At 47.3% G+C, this 25564-nt stretch overlaps 1 protein-coding gene across 1 annotated transcript in view; it reads right to left on the bottom strand.

The window, feature by feature from the left end:
• LOC138487915 (uncharacterized) overlaps positions 1–25564 on the bottom strand; it is a 145281-nt gene that overhangs the window by 82872 nt on the left and 36845 nt on the right. Inside the window, exons 6-10 of the mRNA XM_069614928.1 lie at positions 19514–19588; positions 18532–18693; positions 18104–18200; positions 15346–15569; positions 9718–9871 (exon numbers count right to left, since the gene is read on the bottom strand). Coding sequence (XP_069471029.1) covers positions 9718–9871; positions 15346–15569; positions 18104–18200; positions 18532–18693; positions 19514–19588 — 712 coding nt within the window. The remainder of the gene's footprint in view (positions 1–9717; positions 9872–15345; positions 15570–18103; positions 18201–18531; positions 18694–19513; positions 19589–25564) is intronic.

The raw sequence follows: 25564 nt of genomic DNA, 5'->3' as shown, positions 1-25564 counted from the left end.
GCCTTCTACTCCCTCGTCGCTTCCTGTACCTCAAACCGAAGATCTCGCCCTGCAATCAAGAAAACCAAAAACTTGGCCGGCCTAAAACTCACACAGCTTTTTTTAAAGCTTTAGGGCAGTCTTCCAAATCTACCACGTCCTCCACTGTTCCTTCTGTGTCACCTCAATCTCAACCCCCTTCTGTCCCCATCAAGAAGGTATCCTCAACTCCTCCTTCAAAACCACCTCCCCTTGCTACTCATTCAGTGACCCTCTCACCATTAGGTCAACTAGTTCAATCCCTTGAACAACATGAGCCCCCTCATCAGTCGCTCAGCCAGTTCCATCTCAAACCCAAACCATGCCTGCTCAAATTTTTCCCAATTTATCAATTGCTCACACAAATCCTGCCACTATGGATGCACCTTTTGACTACAAAGCAAGTATCGATGCCTACCTAGCTTCGCGTTTGTGTCATCTGCCGGTTCCCGCAGGTCATTCAGTTAAACCGTCCTCTAGGACGTTTGACCCAGCTCCTACAACACAAGATCAAACAAAGTGTGCAGACTGCTCCTCCAACAAAAAATAATGTTACCTTTCAACCACCGCTCATCTCACCAACACCTCAAACACACTGCAACGGTCTCTGCATTATCAGACCTCAAAGCCAGTGTTGAGGCTTATTTAGCCTCACGACTAGGATCCACGCAAGCTCGTCATGATTCGGATTTGTTCACGCAGTTCCTCAGTGTTGTCAATGCAAGATGAAGAAAACGCCTTGCGCTCATGTTTTAGAGCGACTCCTTTGGCATCCTCTTCAAAATGGCCCACATCAAGATCTTCTACTAAACCTTCCCTTAAAGCTCCACCGTCATCCTGTTCCCTTTCCCGTTCCTTCATTCTGAAGTGTCAAGAAGGGAACTTTCCCAAATAGGACCTAAAATCGATCGAGCATTCTGAACATCTTTGGAGATATTGAGGACTTGCACAACATTACCACCCATGACATAGACCAGCTCGAATTTGTATCAGATACTTGCTCCTCTGTGGTCAGACTTCGCATCCCCTCTGGTGTAGTCTGGAATTCAATCTGGCGTTGCAAAATGCAACTTTTCGAACTGGGCTTTCTCTTAGCTCTAGATCTGGATTCTTCCTCACCCTGGCACAAGCTCCCAAGACCAAAGTCAACATCTATCAAAGCTCCGTTAATAAATCTATTAGCTGCTCCTCCACATCCTCCTACTGCCAGACTTAACCACCAACTGTCTCAACTTTATTACCCTTGAAACTTGCTAGCTGGAACACTCAAGGCCATGCTCACTTACATATCTATGTCTACCCTATCCCACACCTATCATATCATATCATAGCCTTACAGGAAACTTGGCTACTAACTCCTCTGTATGGGATGGCTTTGATCTTACCTTGCTTCCGGCCCTACCTAGCAAAGGCAGACCCTCCTCTGGCCTCTTGTGGAGGCCAACGTGAAGATGGGCCTCTGTCCCCATGGGCATCAGTGCAAGCCCACATTCAATTGGTGAAGATTATCCATCGTACCATCGCACTGGTTAACATTTATCACAATCCCCTTGGTCACACCAATGAATCTTTCTATGTTGGTCTAGCTTCCATTCTTGATATGGTATTAGTAACCCAACACATTTCACATACAATCGTCTTGGGTGACCTCAATCTCGATTGCTGGAATCAAGCTCGATCCAAACCAACATCTATGTGGTCTTCCTTCATGATGCAACGTAATTTCCCCATGGTCAATGGTGCAGTTCCAGGCGACCTCCCCGCCCCCCCCCCCCCCCCCCGGATGCACTTGGCATCGGGGACCTAGCTCGAGCACCATTGACTATATTTATGTAGATGCTAACTGTTTCAATATATTGATAACTTATCATCGATCAAGCCTATAGTGATCATAAATTACTATCTATGCATATCCAAGGGTCCCTCTTCGATGAAGAAACTTACTTTTTTCCCGAATTATCCATCAATTCAGCTAGATCACGAGTGCGCTGCAGCCTCATAACTTTGTCAGCATTTAAACATAGTGTTGAACATCACGCTCAATCGAGCCATCCTGCCCATTACTGAGCTATTGCGCCCTTTTGCCAATACCCTAAATATCCCAAGATGGTTGAGTGGTAGACATACGCACTCTTTCGATCCGGAAATTCAATCAGCCAAAGCTAACTATCGGATAGTGAGAAAAGCCATCTTGCGACTAAACTCGCCGAACCAGAATTCTCTAAACATATCAAACACATACCCTCATTCCATGGAAAGTAGATTTCACAATTACTTTAATTCAAGATCAAATTATGAAGGCAAGTTCGTCCCGGGCTGCGGGCCCAGACGGCCTCTCCAATATGATCTTCAAGGCCTAGCCCTTTGAATGGGCACATGTTCTATCCATCATTTTCTGCAATATTTTAAAGTACCAATTAATTCCTCCCTCTTGGAAAACATCAATCATTCCGATTTTCAAAAAGGGCGACCGTAGTTTACCATCCAACTACCACCCAAATTATTCTGCAAATTTATCCTTCGGGACTTCAACACATGGACCAAAAATGTACATCTGCGTGATCCGCAGCAGTCAGGTTGTTGCTGTTGTAGGTACCACCATCAATTTAATTTGTCTCAACGCACTTAAAGCACAATGCCATGCCACAAAACAGCAGACGTCCACGCTGCGTTCAACTCCCTTCTATTTGCCAAATTATTCCGTGATCACTGCCCGCCCAGTCTTGGACAAAATCTCTGCATTACACACCGATACCTCCATTCAAATCCGTCTCTCTAGATAGGCGATTGTCTCCAAGCATTCCCACGGCCCGTGGGCTAAAACAAGGCTGCCTTCTAGCCTCTGCGGTTTTCAATTATTTTATTCAAGACGTGAAACTTGCCTTTGAAAGCATCATCTCAGATTCCCCCAAATGTAATAATCACCCAATCAAAGCATTAATGTATGCTGACTTTGTTTCTCATCTCCAAAACTCACTCCGGTTTACAGAATCTGCTGAATGCCTTCAATAATTATATTCACTATAATGAATTAAGAGTAAATCCCAACAAAACTCAAATTGTATAATTTTGTCCATGGAAACAGACCTTTAATGCATCTGTGGCATATCAATCAGATCCCCTTCTCTGTGGTCTCCCAGTACACTTATCTTGGAATGATTTGCGAGGGCAAGTCACACGCCTCTGGACATATTTCACACCAAGGTTCAGGTTCTAAAGTGAATACCGCCATTTCGCAGGCCTCCATCATAAGGTTCAAATATGGCAAATTCTCAGTGAATCCCGTATTACAGTTTTGGAACATGAAAGTTACTCCCACACTATGGCCTTGAAACCACTAATGACAATTTATCATCGTTACTTGTATCATGGGAAGCTACATTTTGGAGGCATGTGCTACATCTAACGCAATGTACCCCTTATGCATGGATCAGGTATGAATTGGGCATAGTTTCACTGCAAGCCCTTCACAATCGGCGGATCTGTGCTCTTTAGGAAATGCCTGCTCTCAACTACTCATTCTTTCATCTTGAAACTGCTATCTAATTACATGTTTTCTGTCACACATGGTCGACAAAAGCTTATCATATTTTGATAAATGCAGAAGTCTCAATTGATACCCTTCTAACAAACCCCGAGAGAGCCAAATTTAAAATATACCAAATTGACTGGCTTCTGACAAGTGATCTTTGTTTACAATATAAAGACGGAGATGGCTTAAGATTCCCACATAAAAAAATTCGAACTTTAGCTCCTTACTTGATGCTTTCGCCAACCCCGAAATATCGCCTAGGTATTCTCCACCTGAGGTTTAACCTCTGGATTACAAGAGACATTCAAGTCAGACACCAAGCTTTTACCACCTACAGGCAACGTTTGTCGTTTTTGTAAGTCGCCCGATTCCCGCGAAACCCTTATCCATTTGATCACTGAATGTGTGCCTCTTCGTGGTGAACATGAAACACTTTACAAAATATTGTAAATACCTAGATAACCTAGACCCTCGAGACTGTTGGGCAACAATTTTAAATTCGTCTTGCACAGCAAATGGCTGAGTTTCGGGTGCGAGTGTGGAGGCAGCACAAGACATGCCAAGGGGCACACCGCAGGGATCCAGGAGCCCTGGAAAACCGGTTGGTGGAAGCAGACTTGGTTCAGAGTTGCAGCATTGGGCAGCACAGCTCACATGGTGGCTATTAGCTTTGGTCTTGATGAGCATGGCCTCTGGGAGTCTGCTCCTCCTTTTACGCCCCAGCACGGGGCCAGCCCAGGCATCCCAAAGACTGTCTGGAATGAAGGGCAGGAGAGGTTGTGGCCCCACAGCCACCCACTTTATGGCGGTTCCAGCCAAGTCCTGAATCACCTACAGGCTTCTAAGCTCAGTGCGACAAGTGAACCAGCAATATAATAGTCTGGGGCCGGCAGAGTGGGACCAGGCAAGGAGTATGATGAGACGGTGGTCTGCGGCTACAGAAAAGTGAGATGTGATCCGCCACTGTCCCTTGAGTGGTTTAGAGCAGGTTCCAGTATTAACAGACAGCCGGCTTGGCTGATTGCCGGTGCCTCAGGGGAGTGGAGCCAGGGGTGGCAGACCTGCAATAAGACGTTGTCCAGACTGGAGAGGAGGGCGAGTATATAGCAGCTGTGGCTATGAGGGAAGCACCAAGTTTGCCACAGACATATTCAGACTGGTGGGACGATCACAGGCAACTGAGCGCGGTAAAACTCTAGGGGAGGGTACGAGCAACGCAAGACGAAAGTACCAGGAAGAGTAAAAACAAACAAAAGACTCAGTGGCCCGACTGCCATTTTGGAGGATCCGTCCCAAATCGTGAGTACACGGCTGGGTGGAACATTTAACCTGTGCAGTGGGGTACCTCTAGCAACAGGATACTTCATGCACGAAACCTGTCCCGATTGTGCAAGCCGATTGTTGATTAAGAGGTCCGTATCAACCGGATGTGAAATATATATGGTCATTATGTGCCCGTCTGACCACACATCACAATCTCGTTGAGCGAGTACTGGACTAGATTACATAACTGTATGGTGGTGTGGGGGGACATTCAGTGTAAGGGACCGACTCACTATCCAACAGCAGTCCTCAGGGTGTACCCGTCTAAGGCACACGTAAACCCCAAGCCGTAAACCGCTTTTTGAAATTACTTCGGAGCTATGGATAACCTCGCTCCCTGCAGAGCTACTAGTGAGTGATGGCTGAACTATCCCTTGCTTCCTCCACAAACTGTACTTTGTATGTGCCCATGTTTTTCTGCCTTCCAGTCTCCCTTCCCACACAATCTCACTGCACCTGCATTGACGGCCTGTTTTTGTAAATCGAATTAGCTGTGCCCCTTCAACTGCATCCCTTGCTTTGCATTGAGGGCCTGTTTTGAAAAGTCACTTTCCTTTTGAAGTGCATTTGCGCCTTGCGTCTACTACGCCACCTGGTGAGTTTAGCTAGAACTGCATAGTGCAGCCATTCTTCCTCATTCCTCTACTATCCTCTTCCACCCCTATGGCCCTCACCATCTCACATCTTCTCTAACTGCTACACCATCACCTATGCCCCCCCTCTCAAAGTCGGAAAGGAAAAATAAATAAATCTTTAGTGCAAACCCTGGTCTTCCCAACACAGACACCCGTGTCCGTGCTTCTTCCAGAGGTTTTCCCCGACATACCTCTGTCCTCTCCATACCTATGGACCCCTCATCTCTTCTCTCTCCTCCCTAATCTTCACCCATTAACGGCGGTTGCTTTGTTAAGGTCTAGCACACAGGCACGATCTTGGTTCAGAGTCCTCAACCCAACCTCTTTGACTGCCTCCTGCCACCTCATTAACTTCCTACCTTCTCCTGCCTCTCCTCCTACTGCCTCTCCTCCTACGACTACTCACCCTACCCCTCCCCACCATAGTGCCACACCCTTGAACCCCTACTCAGAAAACTTTCAAAAAGGCAGAGACCTCCTTGATCTGGCAACCCCCACTCAGCCAAACACTCAGCTGACATCTGCCTCCTCCTTGAAGACATTGACCGACATTCTCGCTTTTACCGAGACTTTGTTCAAATGCCAGATAAGTCACTGCTTTTGACCCCCACCCCTGACAGCAACAAAATAATTTCCAAGCCTCTACCTCACCGTGCTGACTGTGGGGTTGCCTTAATCTTCCGAGTGGGTTCCTTCCTCCATCTTACCCACCCAGCTCTATCATCTCACCCTCCTTCACCATGACCATTGCCACCCTTTACTGGCCTCCAGGAACTGCTACCCTGTTCTCTGAACGGACAATGTCTGTTCTTCCTTACTTTCATCCACCTTCAACTTCCTCCTCTGGGGAGGTCGGTCAGAGTTGGATCAGTCACAGCATCTACTCTTCATTGACCTCTGCAACTCTATCCTCTCAATTCTCCCTTTTGGTCCAACCCACTCAGGTGGACACATCCTTATTCACTGTGACCTCTCTCCACCTCGCTTGTCACCCCTCTTGGTCAGACCATTCACTCCTATCTGGGTCCACTTCATCCTACCCTGCCTGCCTACCTCCCTCCCTCCGACTACCTCCAACTCCGATCTCAGCAACCTCCATTTAACAATTACCAATACTCTACATTCTCGCCCCAGTCATGAGGATCCACCTGAAACCCACCTCCAAGTGTACCACCTGGTAAGACTCTGGCTGCTGTGCACGTGTCAGTGCTGCAAGTTCAATCATAAGTGAAAACATCTGGCTCATTCTCTGACAAACTGGCCTGCTGCCTGCTCAAAAGACCATACAGACTCCATTCGTGAAGAAAAAAAAAAAAGCGGCCCACATAAAGGCATGGATTTCCAGTAGATCCAACAGCTGAACTTTTCAAGATCTGCTGGGAACTAGCCAACCCTTCCACAGTCTCCTCCCCTGCCCAGGCTCTCAGCAATGCACTGGCCACTCACTTCGCCACAATCCTGAACACCCTTGCTAGTCTCCCTCCTGAACCCTTCCCACTCCCCTTGCTTCCCCCAACCACCACCCCCCACGCCCTCATCTGCTCATCCGAAACCATCAAGGACAACATTGGCTCTTGCCCCCACACTCGCAGATTTCTGTAATCATTCTTTTGCCACTGGATCTTTCCCCTCCCTCAGGGACGCCTTGTGCATCTCCTCCTGAAAAACCTTCAGCAGACCCTACCTGTCCAGCCAACTACCGCCCATTACCATCACCCCCTTCCTGGGGAAACTGCTGGAGAAGCTGGCCTTGACCCAACTCAAACACCAAACTAGTTGGGTCACCACAATCAATCTGGATTCAGAGCATCCAAAGGCACGGAAGCTGCTCTTCTGAACACCAGTGAATAACTGCTCACATCTCTTGACCAACTCCCCAGCTGTACTCCTTGTCTATCTTTCCTCTGCCTGTGACACAGTCAACCATTCCATCATACAAAGGCTCCACGATACCCTCGGTATCTCAGACTGAGCACTGGCATTGCTGACATCCTTCACAACGGAGCACACATCCCAGGTCATTCTGGGACCCTCCTCTCCTACTTCCTTCTCCACATGTGGTGTCCCGCAGGGCTCCATCCTCTTGGCTTTATAACATCTACCTTGCTCGCCTCATCCCACCACAACTCTTTCAAACTTCCCGTTCACCCTTCTGCACCTTCCATCTTCCCTGGCTGCCTGCCATCCAGTTCTAGTGGACCACCAATGATCTCCGCCTAAACGCCTGTAAAACTGAGCTCCTACCCATTGGGACCCCTGTTCCCTCGCCTCCCCCTCACTCACTCATCTTTGACTCCTCCCTCACTCTGAAGTCCCACTTTCAGCTCTTCCTTCTCAAAGGAATTCTACTTTTCTCACTGCCCCCGCCGCCCCCCCCCCCACCAGAAGCTCAATGTTAGCCGAGCCCTGGTTCTCTCTAGGCTTCGATATTACAATAGCCTCCTCCTTAATCTACCTTCTTCCACTCTGCAATCCCTCCGGCTAATCCAGAATAGGGCAGCAGGACTTATCCTTGGCCTTAAGCCCAGGGCCGCATCTCTCCTGCCCTAAAAAGTCTACACTGGCTCCCAGTTGCTGCACTGATCAAATGCAAATCCCTCAGCATCATCCACCAGGTTATCTGGGCCAGGGGACAACACCATCTTAAACTATCACTCAATACTCCCACTCCAGACCTCTACGTTCCTCTGGCACTAACTGTGTAAAGCATTTACTAAATGGAGTGTAGGTGGTCAATCACTCCTCCGCTGGTTCCCCTCCTTTGTGTTACGAAATGCTCCAACCTGGGTAGCAGGAAGACTACCTCCGCACAATGAGCAGCTACAGAAGCGTAGGTCATTGAAGGTTTGTTCTAACCAAGCATAGTATGGGACTTGAGGCTTCCCATTTTGGATAGGCACGTATATATTGCAAGTGGATGAGCCATGTGAACATTGACCAATGCATAGGCATGTTGGCCTCAGCGTCACAATGTATGCATTCCAGTATGCCTGGTTCACAGTTAAGGAAAGGTTCAAGCTTGTACAAGATCGCCATGGACAACGGGGCCAGAGCAAAACTAGAGGCACGAGGCCCAGGTGCTAGGAAGCCAAACGGTGGATAGCAGCGATACCAGGTGAAAGGGCAGGCATTGGTGCAGTCAATTGAGATAGTTCTTGAATCAAACGTGCAAAAACCAAGCTTGCAACAAGTGCTGTGATTGAGCACCGGAAATGAGAACAACCTACCCACTTCTCTCTCCTTTTCCTCAACCAACACAAACCAGACATGGACGCCAAAGACCTGGAAGCTTTAACACGTGCGCAGCAAGCCAGTCCTTCACATACCATGGTGGTATCCACAATGCAAAGTGCAATTAAATATCGTAGGATACGCCATTTTATGAAAACCTAGCCAGTACCATATGGCTACGCCAGCAAACACTAGTTGACCTAGGAGACGCAGTGGCTGGTCAGCCACGTTCATGCAGTTTTTTTTGTTTAAGCACTCTGCCTTGGAGTGATGGATAACATTATGAAATTTATGCCAACAGAATGGTCCTCAGTACACGGACAAGCCAGCAACACAACCTTGGACGTTTGATCTCTAGTATACATGGCTTCACCAGTCTTAATACAAAAATATCTTCTGCAGTTCTGTAAGGCCTAGTTCAGAGGTTATATGGCATTTGTAACGCGCCTATACACAAGTGTTTCAAGGTTTGCAACCTCGGCCTCTCCAAATGTTGTGGACCATAATTACCATCAGCCCTTGCCAGCAAAGTCATGGGTGCAGGGTCATGGGAGTTGTACATAACATCCACGGGTCACAGGTTTCAGAGGCCTAGCCTAGAAGGAATTACAGTAATATTTGTAAATCTTGAATACAACCTTCAGACTCAGTTGTTAAACTCGTGTGTAGCCAAGAAAGGTTTCAGATTGGTCTGGATGTGGGACTTGAAGGGTTCCAACCTTCCAAATGGCCTCTTAAGGAATTAGTCAATGTTTGTGGTTTAAATCTGGATTAGAAGTGGCATCCATCAGCTAGAATGCCACACAGCCCCGCTGGCCTTTACATGCACCTTAGGTTCCCCACAAGAAAGCTTATGGGGGGCCAAAGTCTGGCTGCACCTTTTCAAGGGGTCACCCACAAACAAAAGAAATTTGAACCACCCAGGCACAAGTTAAGAGCCAGCTGCACACGCCCCACCAATAATTTCACCCAACTCACAGTCTATGAAGAGTAGCGGCTGCGGCTGGAACGGGGTGGTGATGCGTTTGCAGGTGCTGTGCCTCGTTTCGTCATCGGACAAACCCCTCCAATCTCGCTCCAGCAACAAGTCGATGCTGTAGGTGGCTCCGTATGTATTGTTCTGCACATCACTCTGCAGGGGGAGAGAGTGAAGTATTAAACACAATCACCAAGTATGCGGTAGGGTGGTAGGGCAGACAAGTGAGATCTCCCCAGACCAAGTCAGGCAAGAATTTATTTCAGGTCATAGCGATCCCACCATCCTTCGTACAGCTGTGTGCCTCCCCATAAGGTTAGGACCAAATATTTTCGTGGGTATGGAAGCCCACCCCACATCCCTTCGCCAGACTGCACAACTGATGGGTTGAGGCATTGTATATCGAGGGTGTGTGTAAAAAGGCCCAGCTATTGACCAGTGCAACAATGAGCAACCACAGGAATGCTTCGGGAAGGTCATGACTTCAACACACGTGGACACCACCCAGGTTACCCAAAAGTGCCAAAGAAAGTCAGTGGATACCCGCTAAAGGTCAGAAATCCACTCGTATGTGCAGGGCAGGGGGGGGGGAATTTCTGGGGAACCAGACTAGGACATTTATGGATGCCCGATTTCTCAACCACACAGGTCATACTGGTACACAAACCTCCAGTCAAGGCTTTGATTATCTGTACAGAGGCCGAGTCTTAAAGATTGTGTGCTATTTAGGATTTAACGTAGGTTGCCACAATTATGCCTGACAGCTATGGTCAGGTACATACTTTGATTAAATTGTCAATATCCTTTTCTAGACCAGGTTAACATGCTGCTGGGAGTTGGGGTGTCTAGTTTCAAGTCAGAAACAGTTCGGAGAATCTGGTATGGAGCACATCGGAGGCAGGCCATCAAAACAGCGAGAAGGAAGCTAAACAAAGCAGTGGAGAAATATTGCAGGAGCACAGGGCTTCATTTCATAAAGCACGGTCTCTCCCAAAATAACCCAGAGATGTTTCACCAGGACGGGTTGCACCTGTCTAACAAAGGGATGGGGGTGTTCTCTGACAATATCTTCAGGGCGCTGGAGGAGCGGGGATGCAGAGAGGCGCTTTTGGGTGGGGACCCGAGCAGCCGAGGCAACACCCACTCAGGTGTGGCGGCACGTGTCCAGGTTCGGATGCCTAAGGGTAACAAAGTCTTGGTGAGGAGAAGCTTTGGGCATCTACAAAGCCGGATTTGAAGTGCCCAAAAGCACATTGTTATATGTTTGTGTATTTTCTGTAAGAAAATAAAGCCTACGGCCTATAATTTCACAAAAAATTGGTCTGCAATTTTATTCCATAGGTAGGGGTCAGGTAACACGAGCAAAGTGAGCCCACACTATGTCAGGAAGCACGATGCAGCGCGTCCCGTTTCTGGGATGTCGGCACAATGCAGCGCGTCCCGTTTCTGGGATGCCGTCAGGAAGCACAATGCAGCGCGTCCCGTTTCTGGGATGCCGTCAGGAAGCACAATGCAGCGCGTCCCGTTTCTGGGATGCCGTCAGGAAGCACAATGCAGCGCGTCCCGTTTCTGGGATGCCGTCAGGAAGCACAATGCAGCGCGTCCCGTTTCTGGGATGCCGTCCGGAGACTATGATCAGACAGGCCTGTAATAGTAAGTGATGGGGTAGGTGGACTGGCAGCCGGAAGGGAGAGGAAGGCATAAGGCCAATCATGTGGGGAGCAGCCTTAACAACTGGCTACTATAAAACTGGTTTTATGCCTGTGACATTTAGACATAGAACAAGTCGTTTTAGGTTTTTAAATGAAGAAAAATCGCCAATCTATTTTGAAAAGCTAATCTCTTGAAGCAGATAGTTTGAGAATCATATTATATGGGTAATGGGGGATGGGTAGAATGGTTGGAAAGCAATGGGGTGTGCGGGCTCAGGAACTAGTGAAATGCTGGCAAACTAGGCAACACCTTGCTCCACATCCTGCATTTCAGTGTTCCTGAATATACGACCTTCTACGGGTTGCTTGGGTCCATGGTCTTCCTGGGGTTACATTTTGTCCATCTTTAGTGTTATCCCACTGCTTTCACACCTTGCAACCTCAGGCATATCTCGGGCGGGGGAAGAGGGGGTGCTTTTAGAGACCCAAAGGCTAATACAAGAAGTGCTTGTGTACCACACTATACACGGCAACACTGTCTTGGCCAATGAGGCTCCATCAAGGTCCGCTGTGCCAAACAGTGAATGCAGACCGATCACACTGGCCAGATTGTGTAGACCACGCGTGAAGCTTGAAAAGGTTCAACGGCACTGAATACTGCTGGATGAATTAAGCAGTCAGTGACGCGTGACCATTGGGGGTTGTGTCACACCAGGAAAAAAACCTAAGATTGCCATTAGCGAATCTACAGAAGTAGGAACTGAAGGAGGACAGGGGTGGTAAGGTCTCAACAATCGACAACTGGTTACAAAGGTCCAAACTACACATGCAAGCATGAAAATGTTACGCTCCTGCACCTGGAGGTGCTGAAGCAGGCAGTGGTACAAGAAGGCCCCTGGCGTTTCTTGATGAAGAATCTTGATTAACCAGGGGATAACTGCAGGTCTTAGGATCTGGGGAGAAGTATGCAGGATAATGGAATCGAACCTCAGCTCACAGGAGAGGGAAGCTCTCTGGATTAAAAACAGACAAAATATGATATACTAATCCAAATGGAGTTACACTGCCATTTGTCCTATATGTACCATGTGTTTTCGTTTGAATTTGTTTTAGCTAGCATTTGCGCCTGTTACGTATTCCTCGCTTTATATTGGATGTTAAGTTTTGTATTGTGGACCTGTGAATTTAATCATGTTTTTTAACCTAAGATTAATTATTAAAAATTATTCAAATCTTTCAGAAGTGCCTGGTCCTTGCCCTCCTTTTTAGAGGGTTAGAATCTAGCCCCTGTTTTACTAGCTCTGTCTTCTACTATATATTGAGGGACAATGGCGACTCCAAAGGGGTACTTGCAACCGGTGCATCATGGGTACTCCAGTATGGGTAGATTTCCTGTAGTCCGAATAGGCAAGCTGTTCCAGCTTTAGGCCCCAATCACAGGGAGGCTGCGCACAGTCAGGATATACTGGACTGTTTGTACTCCAAGAACAGCGTTAGTGGGTCCGGGACGCCTGGTACAGCTAGATTGATGATTAAGGGAGGGTATTTTTCCACCCCCCCCTAGATGGCTTCGTGAGCTTCACATGGTGGTTTGTAGGTCATTGACAAGGAGCCAATAGAAGCTTGTGCTGGCACCATCTGTGTAAGAGAAGGAGTCGTACTGCCCTTGGATCCTCAGACCAGCCAGAAACTGGTCTCAGCAGTTCCACCCTCCATGCCCCCCCACCCGAAAACGACCTCAGGCAATACCATGCCAAAGCAGCATGGGAGGAGACCATGGCCATGACGGAAGTCCTGGTGTGCACTGTAGACTAGGAAAGCTGGGGGTGGATTTCTGTGCAGTGGGACTCCGCTGGGGGCTCAAAGAGGATTGATCAGAGCCCAGACTCACCAGAGGCCCTCCTACTTCCCAGGTGCTCAGGCGGTCCTGCAAACCCACTACTTCCCCAAACTCAAGGTAGACAGTCCGGCGGGTGCCCAAACCAAATAAGGTAGAGAAGTTCCAACGACAAGGAAGGACTCCTTAGGACTTCATGGTCATGAACACTAACAGGTAGACATGGTATTTTGCTCAGATTAAAGCATCTAGCAAGAAAGGATGCTGCAAGGTGAAGGACATGGGCAGAGAACCGGCAGTGGTCGGCCGATTTGGAGAAGAGCTGGGCACTTGCAGAGATGCTTGCAACAAGGTCAACTCTTGCAGGGCCTCTAGTGAGCACGCGAGCCAGGGTAATCCAATCCGTGCAGAATTGACAGCCTGGTTAAGAACAGGCATCTAATTTTTCTCAGCATGTGTTGGGTACCCACTTACACGCGATTACATTAGTCCAATTTGGAAAGGGCATTTCCATCGCAAAGTCTCAGGGACGATAGCTCAGGGGCAACATGCTCGCCTTGGAAGCAGACAGAGCAACCGGTTTGATTCCCCGGGTCTGCGCTTAGAAACCTCTGGGTATTAACTGCGTAATAAATAACCTATCATATCAAGTTGAATCTGTCCGTAAGGATTCTGCAGAGGCCATTTGTTCCTTCAAGTGTGTGGTCCTGAAAACAAAGATAAAAGCCACATTTTGTATTGTAGGTGTTGCGGGCACCCGCTTCCCAAAGAAATGCAGATCATATGAAGGAGATTAGTGATATTCTAGGGTCCAGAGTCATCCAAACTTGCAGGAGACCATTGGAATAGGGTTATACAGGGACCTCTCACCCACCCACTGTTTGACATTCGGAAAGAGTCTGCCTACAGTGGCTCCGCTGTATTGTACTCTGCGATAACGCAGATCCTTGTGGTATCCTACAGGAAGACCAACTTGGAAACGTTGCCACTTGAGGGATTAAGAAATACAGATTAGATCTACTCCTGCAATCCTAAATTCAAGAATGGTCAGACCAACACCTGGCTTCCCTGGAGCAGGTAGTAGACTAGGAGGTGCATCTCCAAATGACGGGTCTGTAAAATCCACAAGAGATACCAAGCGAGTCCCCCCCCCCCCCCCAACCTTCCCTGAAGACGATCCTAATTTTTTATCCAAAATCCACCCTACTTCGGTCATGTGACTATTTTACTTTGAAACTTTGACAGTGAAAAAATACCGAGTTTGTTTTTATGGGGTCCCACATTTTGCTATGTTTGTAACCCCCCCACCCAACCCATTTTAACCCCTTACCCCACATATATATTCAATATAAATTCGGTCTTTTTCGTTATAAAAGTTTATTGAATGTTTTGTATTCGATATAATCACTGGATACCCCTAATACTAGCCCGTACCCCTTCCCTACTCCCTTCCCAAACCCTGTTGAAACAGGTTGTCAGGGTCTCACACGACCATTACAAGGAGCCTTCGCTTTGGGCCCCCTTCCTCAATTACCCTTTAAATAAACAATGTTTTGGGGGCTGTCCCGCTTCTTAGCTATCAAGTCCCACAGAGGTCTGCTACCTTTGGCTCAAAAAAGGTTTCGGACAAACTCCATCAGCACAGTCAAGGCGAGGAATCATTGAGTTGAAACCCAGAACATCAGGACAGTTGTAGATCCCAGACCTAGCACATAACTCTTCCATAACCAACCTCAGTGGAAGCGGGCTAGTGGTCCGCTAGTTGTGTCTCGAAGATGTGGTGTGACTGCACCTCCTGCAGAAGTCCTGCATCACTGAGGATTTAAGTCAAGACGATCCAGTGCCAAAATGTGCTATTCCTTACAGCTCTAGGTTGCTTGGGCCAATCTATCAAAGATGTACAACCCCAGAGTAGGCTACTGAACCCTGTAAATATCTTAACACAAGCAAGCCATTGGTTCATCAAATAGGTGAACCCCTTAAGTGCCAAGGATGAGAATGCTCGCGTTTTACATAGACTTGCATAATAGCCTGGCAGTTTAGGGGCACCTGGAGAGCCAGTGTTGACTTGCCAAGTCGTTTGACTAGTCTACATACACTAGCTGTGCGAGCTGCATCCAGGCCAAGGGTCCGCTACTAACCTTCATCTTGCCACCGGGGGCACCAATGGGAACAGTGATGCTGAGAGCAGCGGCGTCCATGGCCAGCTGGTAACCGTTCCGCTGCATGGTCTCCGGCGTGATCAGTAGCCCATCGACTCCCATCAAGGGGCCTTGGTCCTGGTAATACGGTATATCGAAGACCAGCGGGGTGAGGACCGCTGGTGTGAGCCACACCAATGAGGTGGGGGTAAACCGCGGCGGCTCTGGGGGATGGAAAGAGAAGGGTTAAGTAGATCCAGTCAACAGTGATGGAGTCATGGAGCAACATCAGGCATGACAGCACGGGGCAAACATGCAAGCACGTGTGGCAAGTCATTCTTCGTTCCTGCACCAATGTTCAGTATTTAACCATGCACATACGTCACACATTTGTTCAATGGGGATTGGCTTAAATAGATTCTAGTTTTGCAGTGCACAGCTGGGCAGGTATTTGTTAATTGGAAGACTATTATGCACCCTTCGCTTTAATGGGTAAACATCAGGGCCTTGTGTCAGTCTCATCACTGCCCCCCATGCAGGTCTGAAGCCCACGCAAGTCCGCAGCGCCAGCGCAAAAGGAGCAGTTAATTGCGCGATTCCCATTTGGTACGCAAAATGCGGTAGAAACAAAAAGGAAACCCGTGTGCCAATTAAAACAGGCCAGCCCCGTTACATGCCTCGGGGGGGGGGGGGGGGGCATTTTGGTTTTTTGGATTAAAACTAGTCAGAAATTGTCCATAATTAACTGAGCTTGGGAAAATAGTCACTATCGAAGCAATTTGACTGGCCCCCAAATTAACATGGCAGATTGCATGTATACAAACCACACCGAGCGTGTTCCTAGCACTAATGGCCGTGGTTCAAAAACCCATAACCCAGAGAAAGACCACCCAAATTGACAGATAATTCGAGAACGTCAACCCTGCCACTTAGACTAATCAGTGGCAAAGACCTTCTGCGGCCCAATTTGACGCACCGATTCAGGAGCGACACGTTTGACTGTGGCTCCCAATATCCCTCTCCTTGGAGGCCGGAACACATGGAGAGCCAGACTTTACAGAACTCCGGCGTCTCATTGACGTGAGCAAACTAGCCGCAACTCATTCCCTTTAAGCCCACACGGCTAACGTCAGAGGCGTTGCTAGGGGAGGGCTGAGGGGGGGGCTATAGCCCCAGGTGTTTTGGTTGTAGCCCCAGATAGAAGCTCAGGGGCTACAGCCAAAAGGCTAGCTAGCCCCGAGTCCCGCCAGTCCAGACATTAGCTTAGCCCCTGATCTTTTCCAGACCTAGCAACACCCCTGGCTAACGTAAGGGGCTGTATTTTCCAATGCGATTTGCCCAGTCGCCAAATGCATGGTCCCAGAGGGACTGGCACGGCAAATGTTGCTCACACAGAGCAGAGTACACACAACTGAAGGAGGCAACATAAGACAGGGAACCTTTGGCTCTCCTGATGTTTTGGATTACACCTCCCATGATGCATAGCAAATAGTGGCGAATGGGAGTTGTGAGCCACAAGTTGCAAACCCCTGCATCACTCAGCAAAAGGCCAGTGGGGGGGAGGGGGATAAAAATGGCAAATCCAACAGTTTTGGCTAATGTAGACATATTAGTTGTGTTATCGTTGCTGGTGCTACCTGGCCAGAAGTAACCGACTATCTGGGCGTAATAAGCGCCTGTCAAATGCCTTTACAAGTATTGACTTTTTGAACGATGGTTTTTACAGAAATTCAGTGTAAGGCACAAATGCAACGATTCCCGTTTTATGACTATTACACCTGGTTACAGCTGCACTCACCCTTCAGAAGGCTAAGCAATCGCCTCAGACCACAGGGACAGGTTTTGGCCAGAAGTGCAGATGGGGAGTTGGGTTGGTAAATAACTAAACACCCACAAGCTGTGTTCCCCAGCTCACATCTCATCGGCTACATTTACACCCCATTACGATAGTCATTAGAGGCAGTGCTCAGTGCCACCTACTAGCCACCAAAACTAAAAAGGGCGTAAAGCATCAGGTCAGAAGGCCGTCAACGGTGTGCCAGAGGATGTGGCTGGCTGAGTAGGTGGTGACATGGCACATCCAGGAGAATCTGGGAAGACCAGTCCCATGGTGGGGCAGAGCCTGCAAAACAGGCGAGTGCCAGGAGTGCTTATGGGGTATAGAGAAAACGTGTGCCAATGTAGGCGCGACAAGGCATGGCTCCAGATAGGTTTGCAAGCCAGAGAAAGGAGTCATAGAAGCCCTGGATATAAAAGTCACAGGGCCTACTTTATATGCTAAAGAGTGGAATCTGGGGGAAGGGGTGGAGTAAAGTTAGAGGGCGCGCACACACTTTGCTGGCCCTAGAGCAGCAGAAAGCTTAATACGTCACTGTTTAGGGTGTTCGTGAGGGGTGCCGGTGTTTCCACAGCGACTGTAGCGAGAGGAATGTTTCTAGGGTGAAGGTGGGTTTAAAGCAGTCCAGTAGCTACTGATGTAGTCCAGTTTATGCAGCGCTAATCCGCAGACAAGCGATTATTCCTGCTCACACAAAGGCAGACATTGTCACCCTCCAGCCCATCTTCCAAGTAAATTGCTCCATAAATGTAGCAAGAACAGAGGCAAGTCCTTCCCGTACAGACCAACCATCACCACCTAGCCATTGATTTGAATGCAAATCTACAGGGAGCAAAGCCGAGAGGGCTATGAACAGTTCAGCAATACGGCCTTAAGACACAAGCAAGCAAGCAGCAAACAATTCCAATCACAACAACTCACCCACAGAACAAGCAGTCGTGGTTTCCACTATGAGAATGACCCAAGGCTGCTTGTAAGACATGGTGGACAAGGTAACCTCCAGAGCCAGTCCTTCAACCTACAAAATAAAGAACCAATAACCACACAAGACGGCCATTGTGTTCCGAAACAAGCAAGCAACTGAAATGAAGCGTTCTGGATTTGCACAGTATTAGGCGGCAATAAGTGAGGCCAGATGTTGGCTTGAGGACCTTTTGAGCTTACAGGACACGGCTGTCGGAAGAGAGCAGAAACCCCCACATGTAACTTATTGACCTTCTAGTAGACCGTTCATAGCCTGGTTCTCCATTTCCAGGGCTCGTACTCCCTTGCTCAAAGGTCAACCTACTCAACTAGGAGCCACCACCAAGCAGTTACCACCATTGAACCCAAAAGAACGGAGGCCTTACCAGCATGACCTGCGACTGCGGCGTGTTGTGTGGGGACCTGAGCAAAAGCCTGGTGTTGGTGGTTCTGATGCCGTAGCCCAACTGGGTGGCCGCTGTAGCAGTCACGGTGCGCACAGTGCCGTTCCGGTACTGGAAGTCAATGTACCAGTCTTGGGCAAGAACCTGCAAAAAAGGGAGACAAAGTTGGCATTGTTCAACTCGACCGCACAACGATCGGGTCAACCAAAGCACTAACTGAGAAGGGGCTCCTAAGAAGCATGGCTACAACACTGCCACTAATGTGCAGAAGCACAATATGGGTCCACATGGTCAGAGACCTGCTGAAGCCACCGCCGTAACATGTTAAGGCCTACAGCTTTTGAGGGGGTGGATGCACGACTCAACCTCTAACGTGTGCAAGTGCAATGGGGCGAACATAGTGTTGCAAACATTTGTCCTGGAGGAATTGCAGTCACATGCACCAGCAATCCTTTCCATCCTAATGGGGGGCCTGTAGGGCGAGAGCAAGCAACAGCCTTCCTTATGCACAGCCGAGGAGCTAGACTAGCGCAACTATGCACTCCACAGTGCAACATATCCTGTTTCCCCAATCCCAACCACAGACCATGCAAGAGACCATCAAATTCCACACTGCAGCAAATGAGGGCACAACAGCACACTTGACTGGAGATCAGCACTGGTCCAGCTTGCGTTGCACCTCCAGTAGTGGCAGAGCAAAACTGGGCAAAGTTTTACAGAACCAAGCCTGGTCACCATATCCAGGGCTGCCAACCTCCGTCCTGTATTACACCACTCCGCAGTGGGTGCATTAGTCATGCCACCCAACTCTACGTACATAGTCAATCATGCACCTCCACCACATACCGTGAACACAACCGCCTCCTGTGCCGGAGACTTCATTACAGATTGACCATTAACTGTCAAGCGGTCCATTTCATACCCTCAAACTCTGCAAATTACCCTTGTGTGCCCCATCACCTACCACAGGCCAAGAACCAGCACCCAGCTGCAAACCCTGGAAACTGAAGACACTCGGCACGATCCGCCGGACGGACACCTGAAAGGCAGAATGCAAGTTCACCTCAAAGTGGATACTAGCCATCCCCCGCCTCCCCACAAAGCTCCAGATTACAGTTACCCATTACCCTGCTGGCAGAAGGAGAACGATGAGCACCCATAATTAGGAAACGGGAGACCAGGTAGGATATGGGTTTCGAATAACGGTCAGGGAGCCTTGCACCCACTAGTGTGGCAAGTAGGAGGAAGTAGATGGCCATGTCATGTAATAGCGACTGCGCCCCCAAGTGCCTTCTTGGCTTGTGAGGGTTGGGCAGATTCTGTCATGTCAGGCTTTCGATGGGGTTCATCCGGCGCCAACCCTCTACGCCTCGGTGAGGCCTCCTCGTTTTGGGGAATGGGGATAGTCTGGAGATGGGAGCCATGCGTGGGTACCCTCGAATGTCCCACATGAGCAGACACCATGCATTGCAAAGGTTTGCCGCTTGCTCTCCACCAAGCTACCTTGCAACATGCAAGAAGACCTGCGATTCCCCCTGGCAACGCTCACTGCTGCCCAGCACTTTGCATTGATGCAGCTGGCCACCCTGAGTAGCACTCAATATGCAACAGCCTTTCATGCATCTGATCTGTTTATTTTTCTTTGTGGGGGGCTAGGGGGGCACAGTCACTATTCCATGACATGGCAATCTACTTCCTCCTGCTCACCACACTAGTGGGTGCAAAGCTCCATGACCCTTCTCTTGAAACCTGCAACTGAAAAACTCAAGCAGATCCAGGGCTCCATTTGTCCACACAAAAGTATTGGACAAGACTGCCCGGTTATAAGAGTGATTTCACAATACGCAAGTTTTCGCCAATAGGGCTGGAAAAAGTTGGCAACATCTCACACTGCCCGACATGCAACTGACTCCTCCCAAAACGTGTTGACCTAGAAAAAGCAGGTCACTTGTTGAAGTCTTCCAATGCCAAAACATCCTTCCCTCCACCCAATTTCACCAGCAGAGCCCAGCTCAGATTAGGTTCCATACAGAGTCCTCACCATCTTTCTAAAGACCCTCCAGCAGACAGGCCTGCCGGCGAACTGGGTCCATTTCCCAGCAGGCAGTTCCTGAAAGGACGGTTACACACGACTCTACCCGACAACTGCCTACGTCGGGACTAGGTCTCCACGACATGCCAATTCCTCATAGGGAGAAGCCATGCTCGCACCTCACTCAGCCTCCACTATGGCCCCAAAAATGCAACTTCATGGTATTCATTTAGAAAATCTACCCAACTCCGAAACCTTAACTGTCAGAAGTTACCAGTTCCAACATGGACCTTTCTGAAAAGCCACCCTACTCAGAGTTTACCACCAGTGGAGGTATTCAATGTGAAGGTGGACATGGGTTAATATATAGTGGTTCATACCAGAAATTTACATTTTTATGCACAACACTAGTGAAAGCAAGGCCTCCAGTGCCAGGATCATGATTGGTTTCCAAAATATCCCTCATTAATATTCATGAGATAAATTTGCATCTAATAATTCCAAAGGTATGCACATTTCCCTCCCTTGTGAGGGAAGGAAATGTGAGGGAAGCAGAGGGAACAGCAATGGGAGTCGCCATGGCTCCCGACCTAGCAAACTTGTGTTTGCATGTTCGAAGAGGCTGATTTACCAGACTTTGAATACCTTCCAAGATAATTTTCTATGTTGGCTCAGATAGGCTCAGATACTAGATGTGTTATCTGGAAGTGAAGATGAGGCAAATTAATCTGCAAATTGGTTTAATGAACAAGACAGATCTCAAATTTACTGTAAGCATGAGTAACAAATTAGTGAATTTTTTGGACATTCCCATATACCATCAAACCCTACACTAAAGACACTGATAAAAATGCTCTTCACTACAACAGCCACCATGCCCAACACGTAATTTACCTTTTGGTAAATATTTTAGGTATTAAGAAAAACAGCATTACTAATGAATCCTATGATAACAGGGCCAATAATCTAATTGGCAAACTAACCAACCGTGGGTACCCTCATTTACTGAAAGATTCCGATAAGAGGGAATTTAATTGAGAAGCTCTTTTATAACGCCGAAATAAAGATAGGAAGATGCCTATGGTATTTGTTAACACCTTCAGTAATTTATCCTACAAAATTAAAGGTATCAAACAGAAACTGGAATAAAATCATGTAAAGACAGTGTCAAACCTAGTGCCATTCAAAAAAGTACCACAATACGGAATCTTGTGATGAGGAATGACATAAGTAGCAGAAAAAAGTAAACCCTATCAGACAAGGTTATGGGACCTCCCACCAGTGCTCGTGCACCATCCGTGTGGAAACTATAATGTGAGTACAGACCAAGAGAACAGACAGTGGATCTGGGCTTAAAAAGGGAATGGAGCCTCACAGAAAACCCATTGTAACTAACATTTAGAATGTGATACATTTAATCAGATGCCCCTGTCAAAATATTTACATTGGAAAGACCAATAGAAGATGTAAAAGGAGAATGATTGAGCATAAAAGTTGCATCAAGAACAAAGTAGAACAAGCACCATTAGTAAAACATTTTAGAAAAAAAATCATAAGTGCAATGACTTTAATTGGGTTGTAGGTCTTTTTTCACATTTTTGGAGGGCCCATCCCATCCTTTTTTACTAACCCCTCCCTCCCCCCCCCTCAATGAAAACCTAAAAAATATATATAAATAAAAAAAAATTCGATCATTTGTCCTGTCAAATTGTGTCGACCATTTGACTAGACACCCTTTAATTGGACTATTTTGAAGCATGTGAAAGGAAAAATACAGGACCAAATTAAGAAGTTACTGAGCCTGGAACAAACTAACCTTTTTGACTAAAAGCCATATTCATGGGCTTAATGAAAACATCGAACAGCATAATGCCTAGAATGGACGCATTTGTGTGCTCAATCTACTTGTTGACATGTGTCACATTGGCCAAGGAACATTGGCATGTAATCAAGTGTACGCCAGACATGGTCAGCCCTGATGAGATTTGCGAGGATAGAGGAAATAAAGAATCTCTGAATCACAGTATACAGAGCCAGATTGGTCTGTGCTGAAACATGTAATTTCCTGTTTGCTTTTTTTTGATATCGGATATGTAAGAATGCTGTATACAAAATGAATCAAATGTGATTTGAAGACCTTACTTCTACAGCGTGACCCATTAGGTAGTGTCTATATTAGTGCATACAATTTGTGACTATAGCTACCAATTTTGCAATTTAGAGAATCCACATTTACAGTATGCATGGTGCCCTCATTAGCGAGCCATTTGTCAAATACTGTTTGTGGTAACTAAACCCAAACTAGGATCAAGATGATGGTAACGTGGTGGATCCTTTAGATTGGCTTACGGTGAGAGTGGAATCTGGGATAAAAATATACATAAAGAAAAGTGTGTTTCTGCCAGTAAGAGCCTTGGGAGGCTATCTATATCTGCAATTAAGGATTCCTGTTCGTATTGCCTCTTGCCTACTGTAGCCAGCATCAGACATAAACGCCGCTATTTGCAAAATGGCGTTCAGCGTCCCTTCAGGAGAACAGAGTACAACGCAGCTCACTTACGTCAAATAAGTAAGTTATTTAGTAACTTTAGCTTAGCCTTTTTAATTTAGACACTGTCCTAACTGAGTTGGGCAACGCACATGCCCTCTGATTTATTTTGGCATGGGGCATACCATCAGTTCCATCTGAGCAATGGGATTTATTGTCTTCCCTCCCCTTTTTAATTTCTACCAGGACCATCACACATGAAGAATATGGACTCCATTCCCGTACACTACACAACATTCGGTAATTAACCGCTGTAAGTTCTCTAAACCTAGTTTGGCAGACACACACATGAGTCATTTCAATACTTAGGTTTTCCATGCAGGTCATTTTCTCTGACAATGGGGCTGAAAGGTCCACCTCATCCAACCACGACCTAGTGGTCGTGCAGAATTTGAAATTGCAACACGAAGTGCCTGAGCCACTTGATCCATCTACAATACAAGCAGATTCTTTTAAATTAAAATCACAAGGTTAGATACTTTACATACTATTTTCTTTCCATTTTATGGAACCTTACTAGACATTAGGGCATAGGTTTGAGAGTATGAAAGAAAGACCCCCGTGACTTGAAACTACAATCATGGAACACCAGAGGATTAAAACACCTCACCTAGAGACGTCAACCTAGGATCAGCAGATCTGTGGTGCCTCCAGGAAACCTGGTTGACCAAAACTCCATCACTCGACGGCTTTGACCTACGTTTGGCACCAGCGTCGAAACGATCACTTGGCCGACCATCCTCAGGCCTGATAACTGCATGCCGAATCAACAGCGGCCTGGCAATAACAGACATTGTCTTATTATTCACTGCAGGCATTACTGCTAGCATGGGAACTCCCTCCTAACGCGGAAGCACACCAGACGATCCCGGTGGCAATACTAAACATCTACTGGAATCCCGCGGCAATTGATGGAAAAAAAAAAAATGTGGCCTTAATTGAATCCACTGTGGACGAGGTACGCACCACCTACAACACATACCACATTATGTGGCGACCTAAACGCCCAATGCAAACAAACTTCCACTAAAGCCAACACAGAGTGAACGACGAGGCAAAGCTTGGACCAAACTGATGAACTCTAGACACCTTCACAATTTGGATACAGTGTATAAAAGCAACACCCGCCATCCAACATAGACAAACAACAACTCGACATCCACCATTGACTATACTTTTGTATCTGAACCCATGCTATCCTTAGCAACTTCTTTCGATGTCCAGCTAACGTCATCCAGTGACTACAACATCCTGGTAACCACCACTCATCACCCGAGATAAAATGGAGAATGGCCTTGAATAAAACAAAAAAAATAGACCGTCTCACAGCTCAAAGGATAAGAGACTTGACAAATCGTTACTCAAAAACTAACGATACACGTAAACACGAAACCATGGATTATGCTCCCCTGCTTATCTCATACATGACACAGCGAACCAACCCAAGCAAAACCACTCAAACACCCATCCATACATACGACAAACTCTTGGTTCTCAGACGCCGTGCCAACAGGAAAGCAAAAAGATCAGCAGCAACACTTCCCCTGTCCAAGAGAACTAACCATCAAAGAACTAACGAGAGAATATAAATCTTGGGTGAGAAGACAGATGGACATTGCATCAACAAGATGCCGAAACCATGCTAAAAGCCATCTGTACCAGTAATGCGAAAGAATTCTGGTCTCTACTCAATAAAACATCTTCGTTTAGCGGACCAGAAATTACCAATTCAATTGATGAAGCAACTTGGGCCACCCACTTTAGATCACTCTTCGAGCTGCCAAACACTATCCAAAAACGAGCACCCGAAACCATTGTCGACTGACCTGAATCGCCTAAACCAAACTAACATCTGGACAAAGCTGGACGATTTAGACGACATTTGTAACATCATTAAAAAATTGAATAAATCCAGAGCTCCGGGACCTGACGGTATCACCAACTTTGACCTGAAATCACATCCAATCGAATGGGCCAAATTCATAAGATCCATGCTCACACGATGTGTGGCTGCACAATCGATACCTCCTACATGGCTGTCCACAATAGTGGTCCCAATTTATAAGAAAGGCGACAAGCAAGACCCTACAACCTACCGCCCTATCGTGCTACTAGACCCTATAGGGAAAGTTTTCGGGTCCCTTCTCCTAAACAAATTCCAATTGTGGGCCACAGAAGCTCCGTGCAATGACAACTTCCAAGCCCGATTCCAAAAAACACTGGGAACCACGTACAACATCTTCCTCCTAACCATCTTGAAAAGCAAAATAAAAGACGGCCACCCAAAAGTGTACTCAGCCTTCAACTATCTTTCTGGGGCTGCCCAAGCGACATTCTAAATCCGATTAAGGCACTCCACACGGATACCAACATTAAAGTACGACTAAATCAGCAAAGCAACTTATCCACTCAGATCAACACACAGAGGAGTCAAA

Source organism: Ambystoma mexicanum, chromosome 1p (genome assembly GCF_040938575.1).
Source record: "Ambystoma mexicanum isolate Mex_15411 chromosome 1p, UKY_AmexF1_1, whole genome shotgun sequence".
Taxonomy (NCBI): domain Eukaryota; kingdom Metazoa; phylum Chordata; class Amphibia; order Caudata; family Ambystomatidae; genus Ambystoma; species Ambystoma mexicanum.
This window is presented reverse-complemented; position numbering and strand designations above follow the sequence as displayed.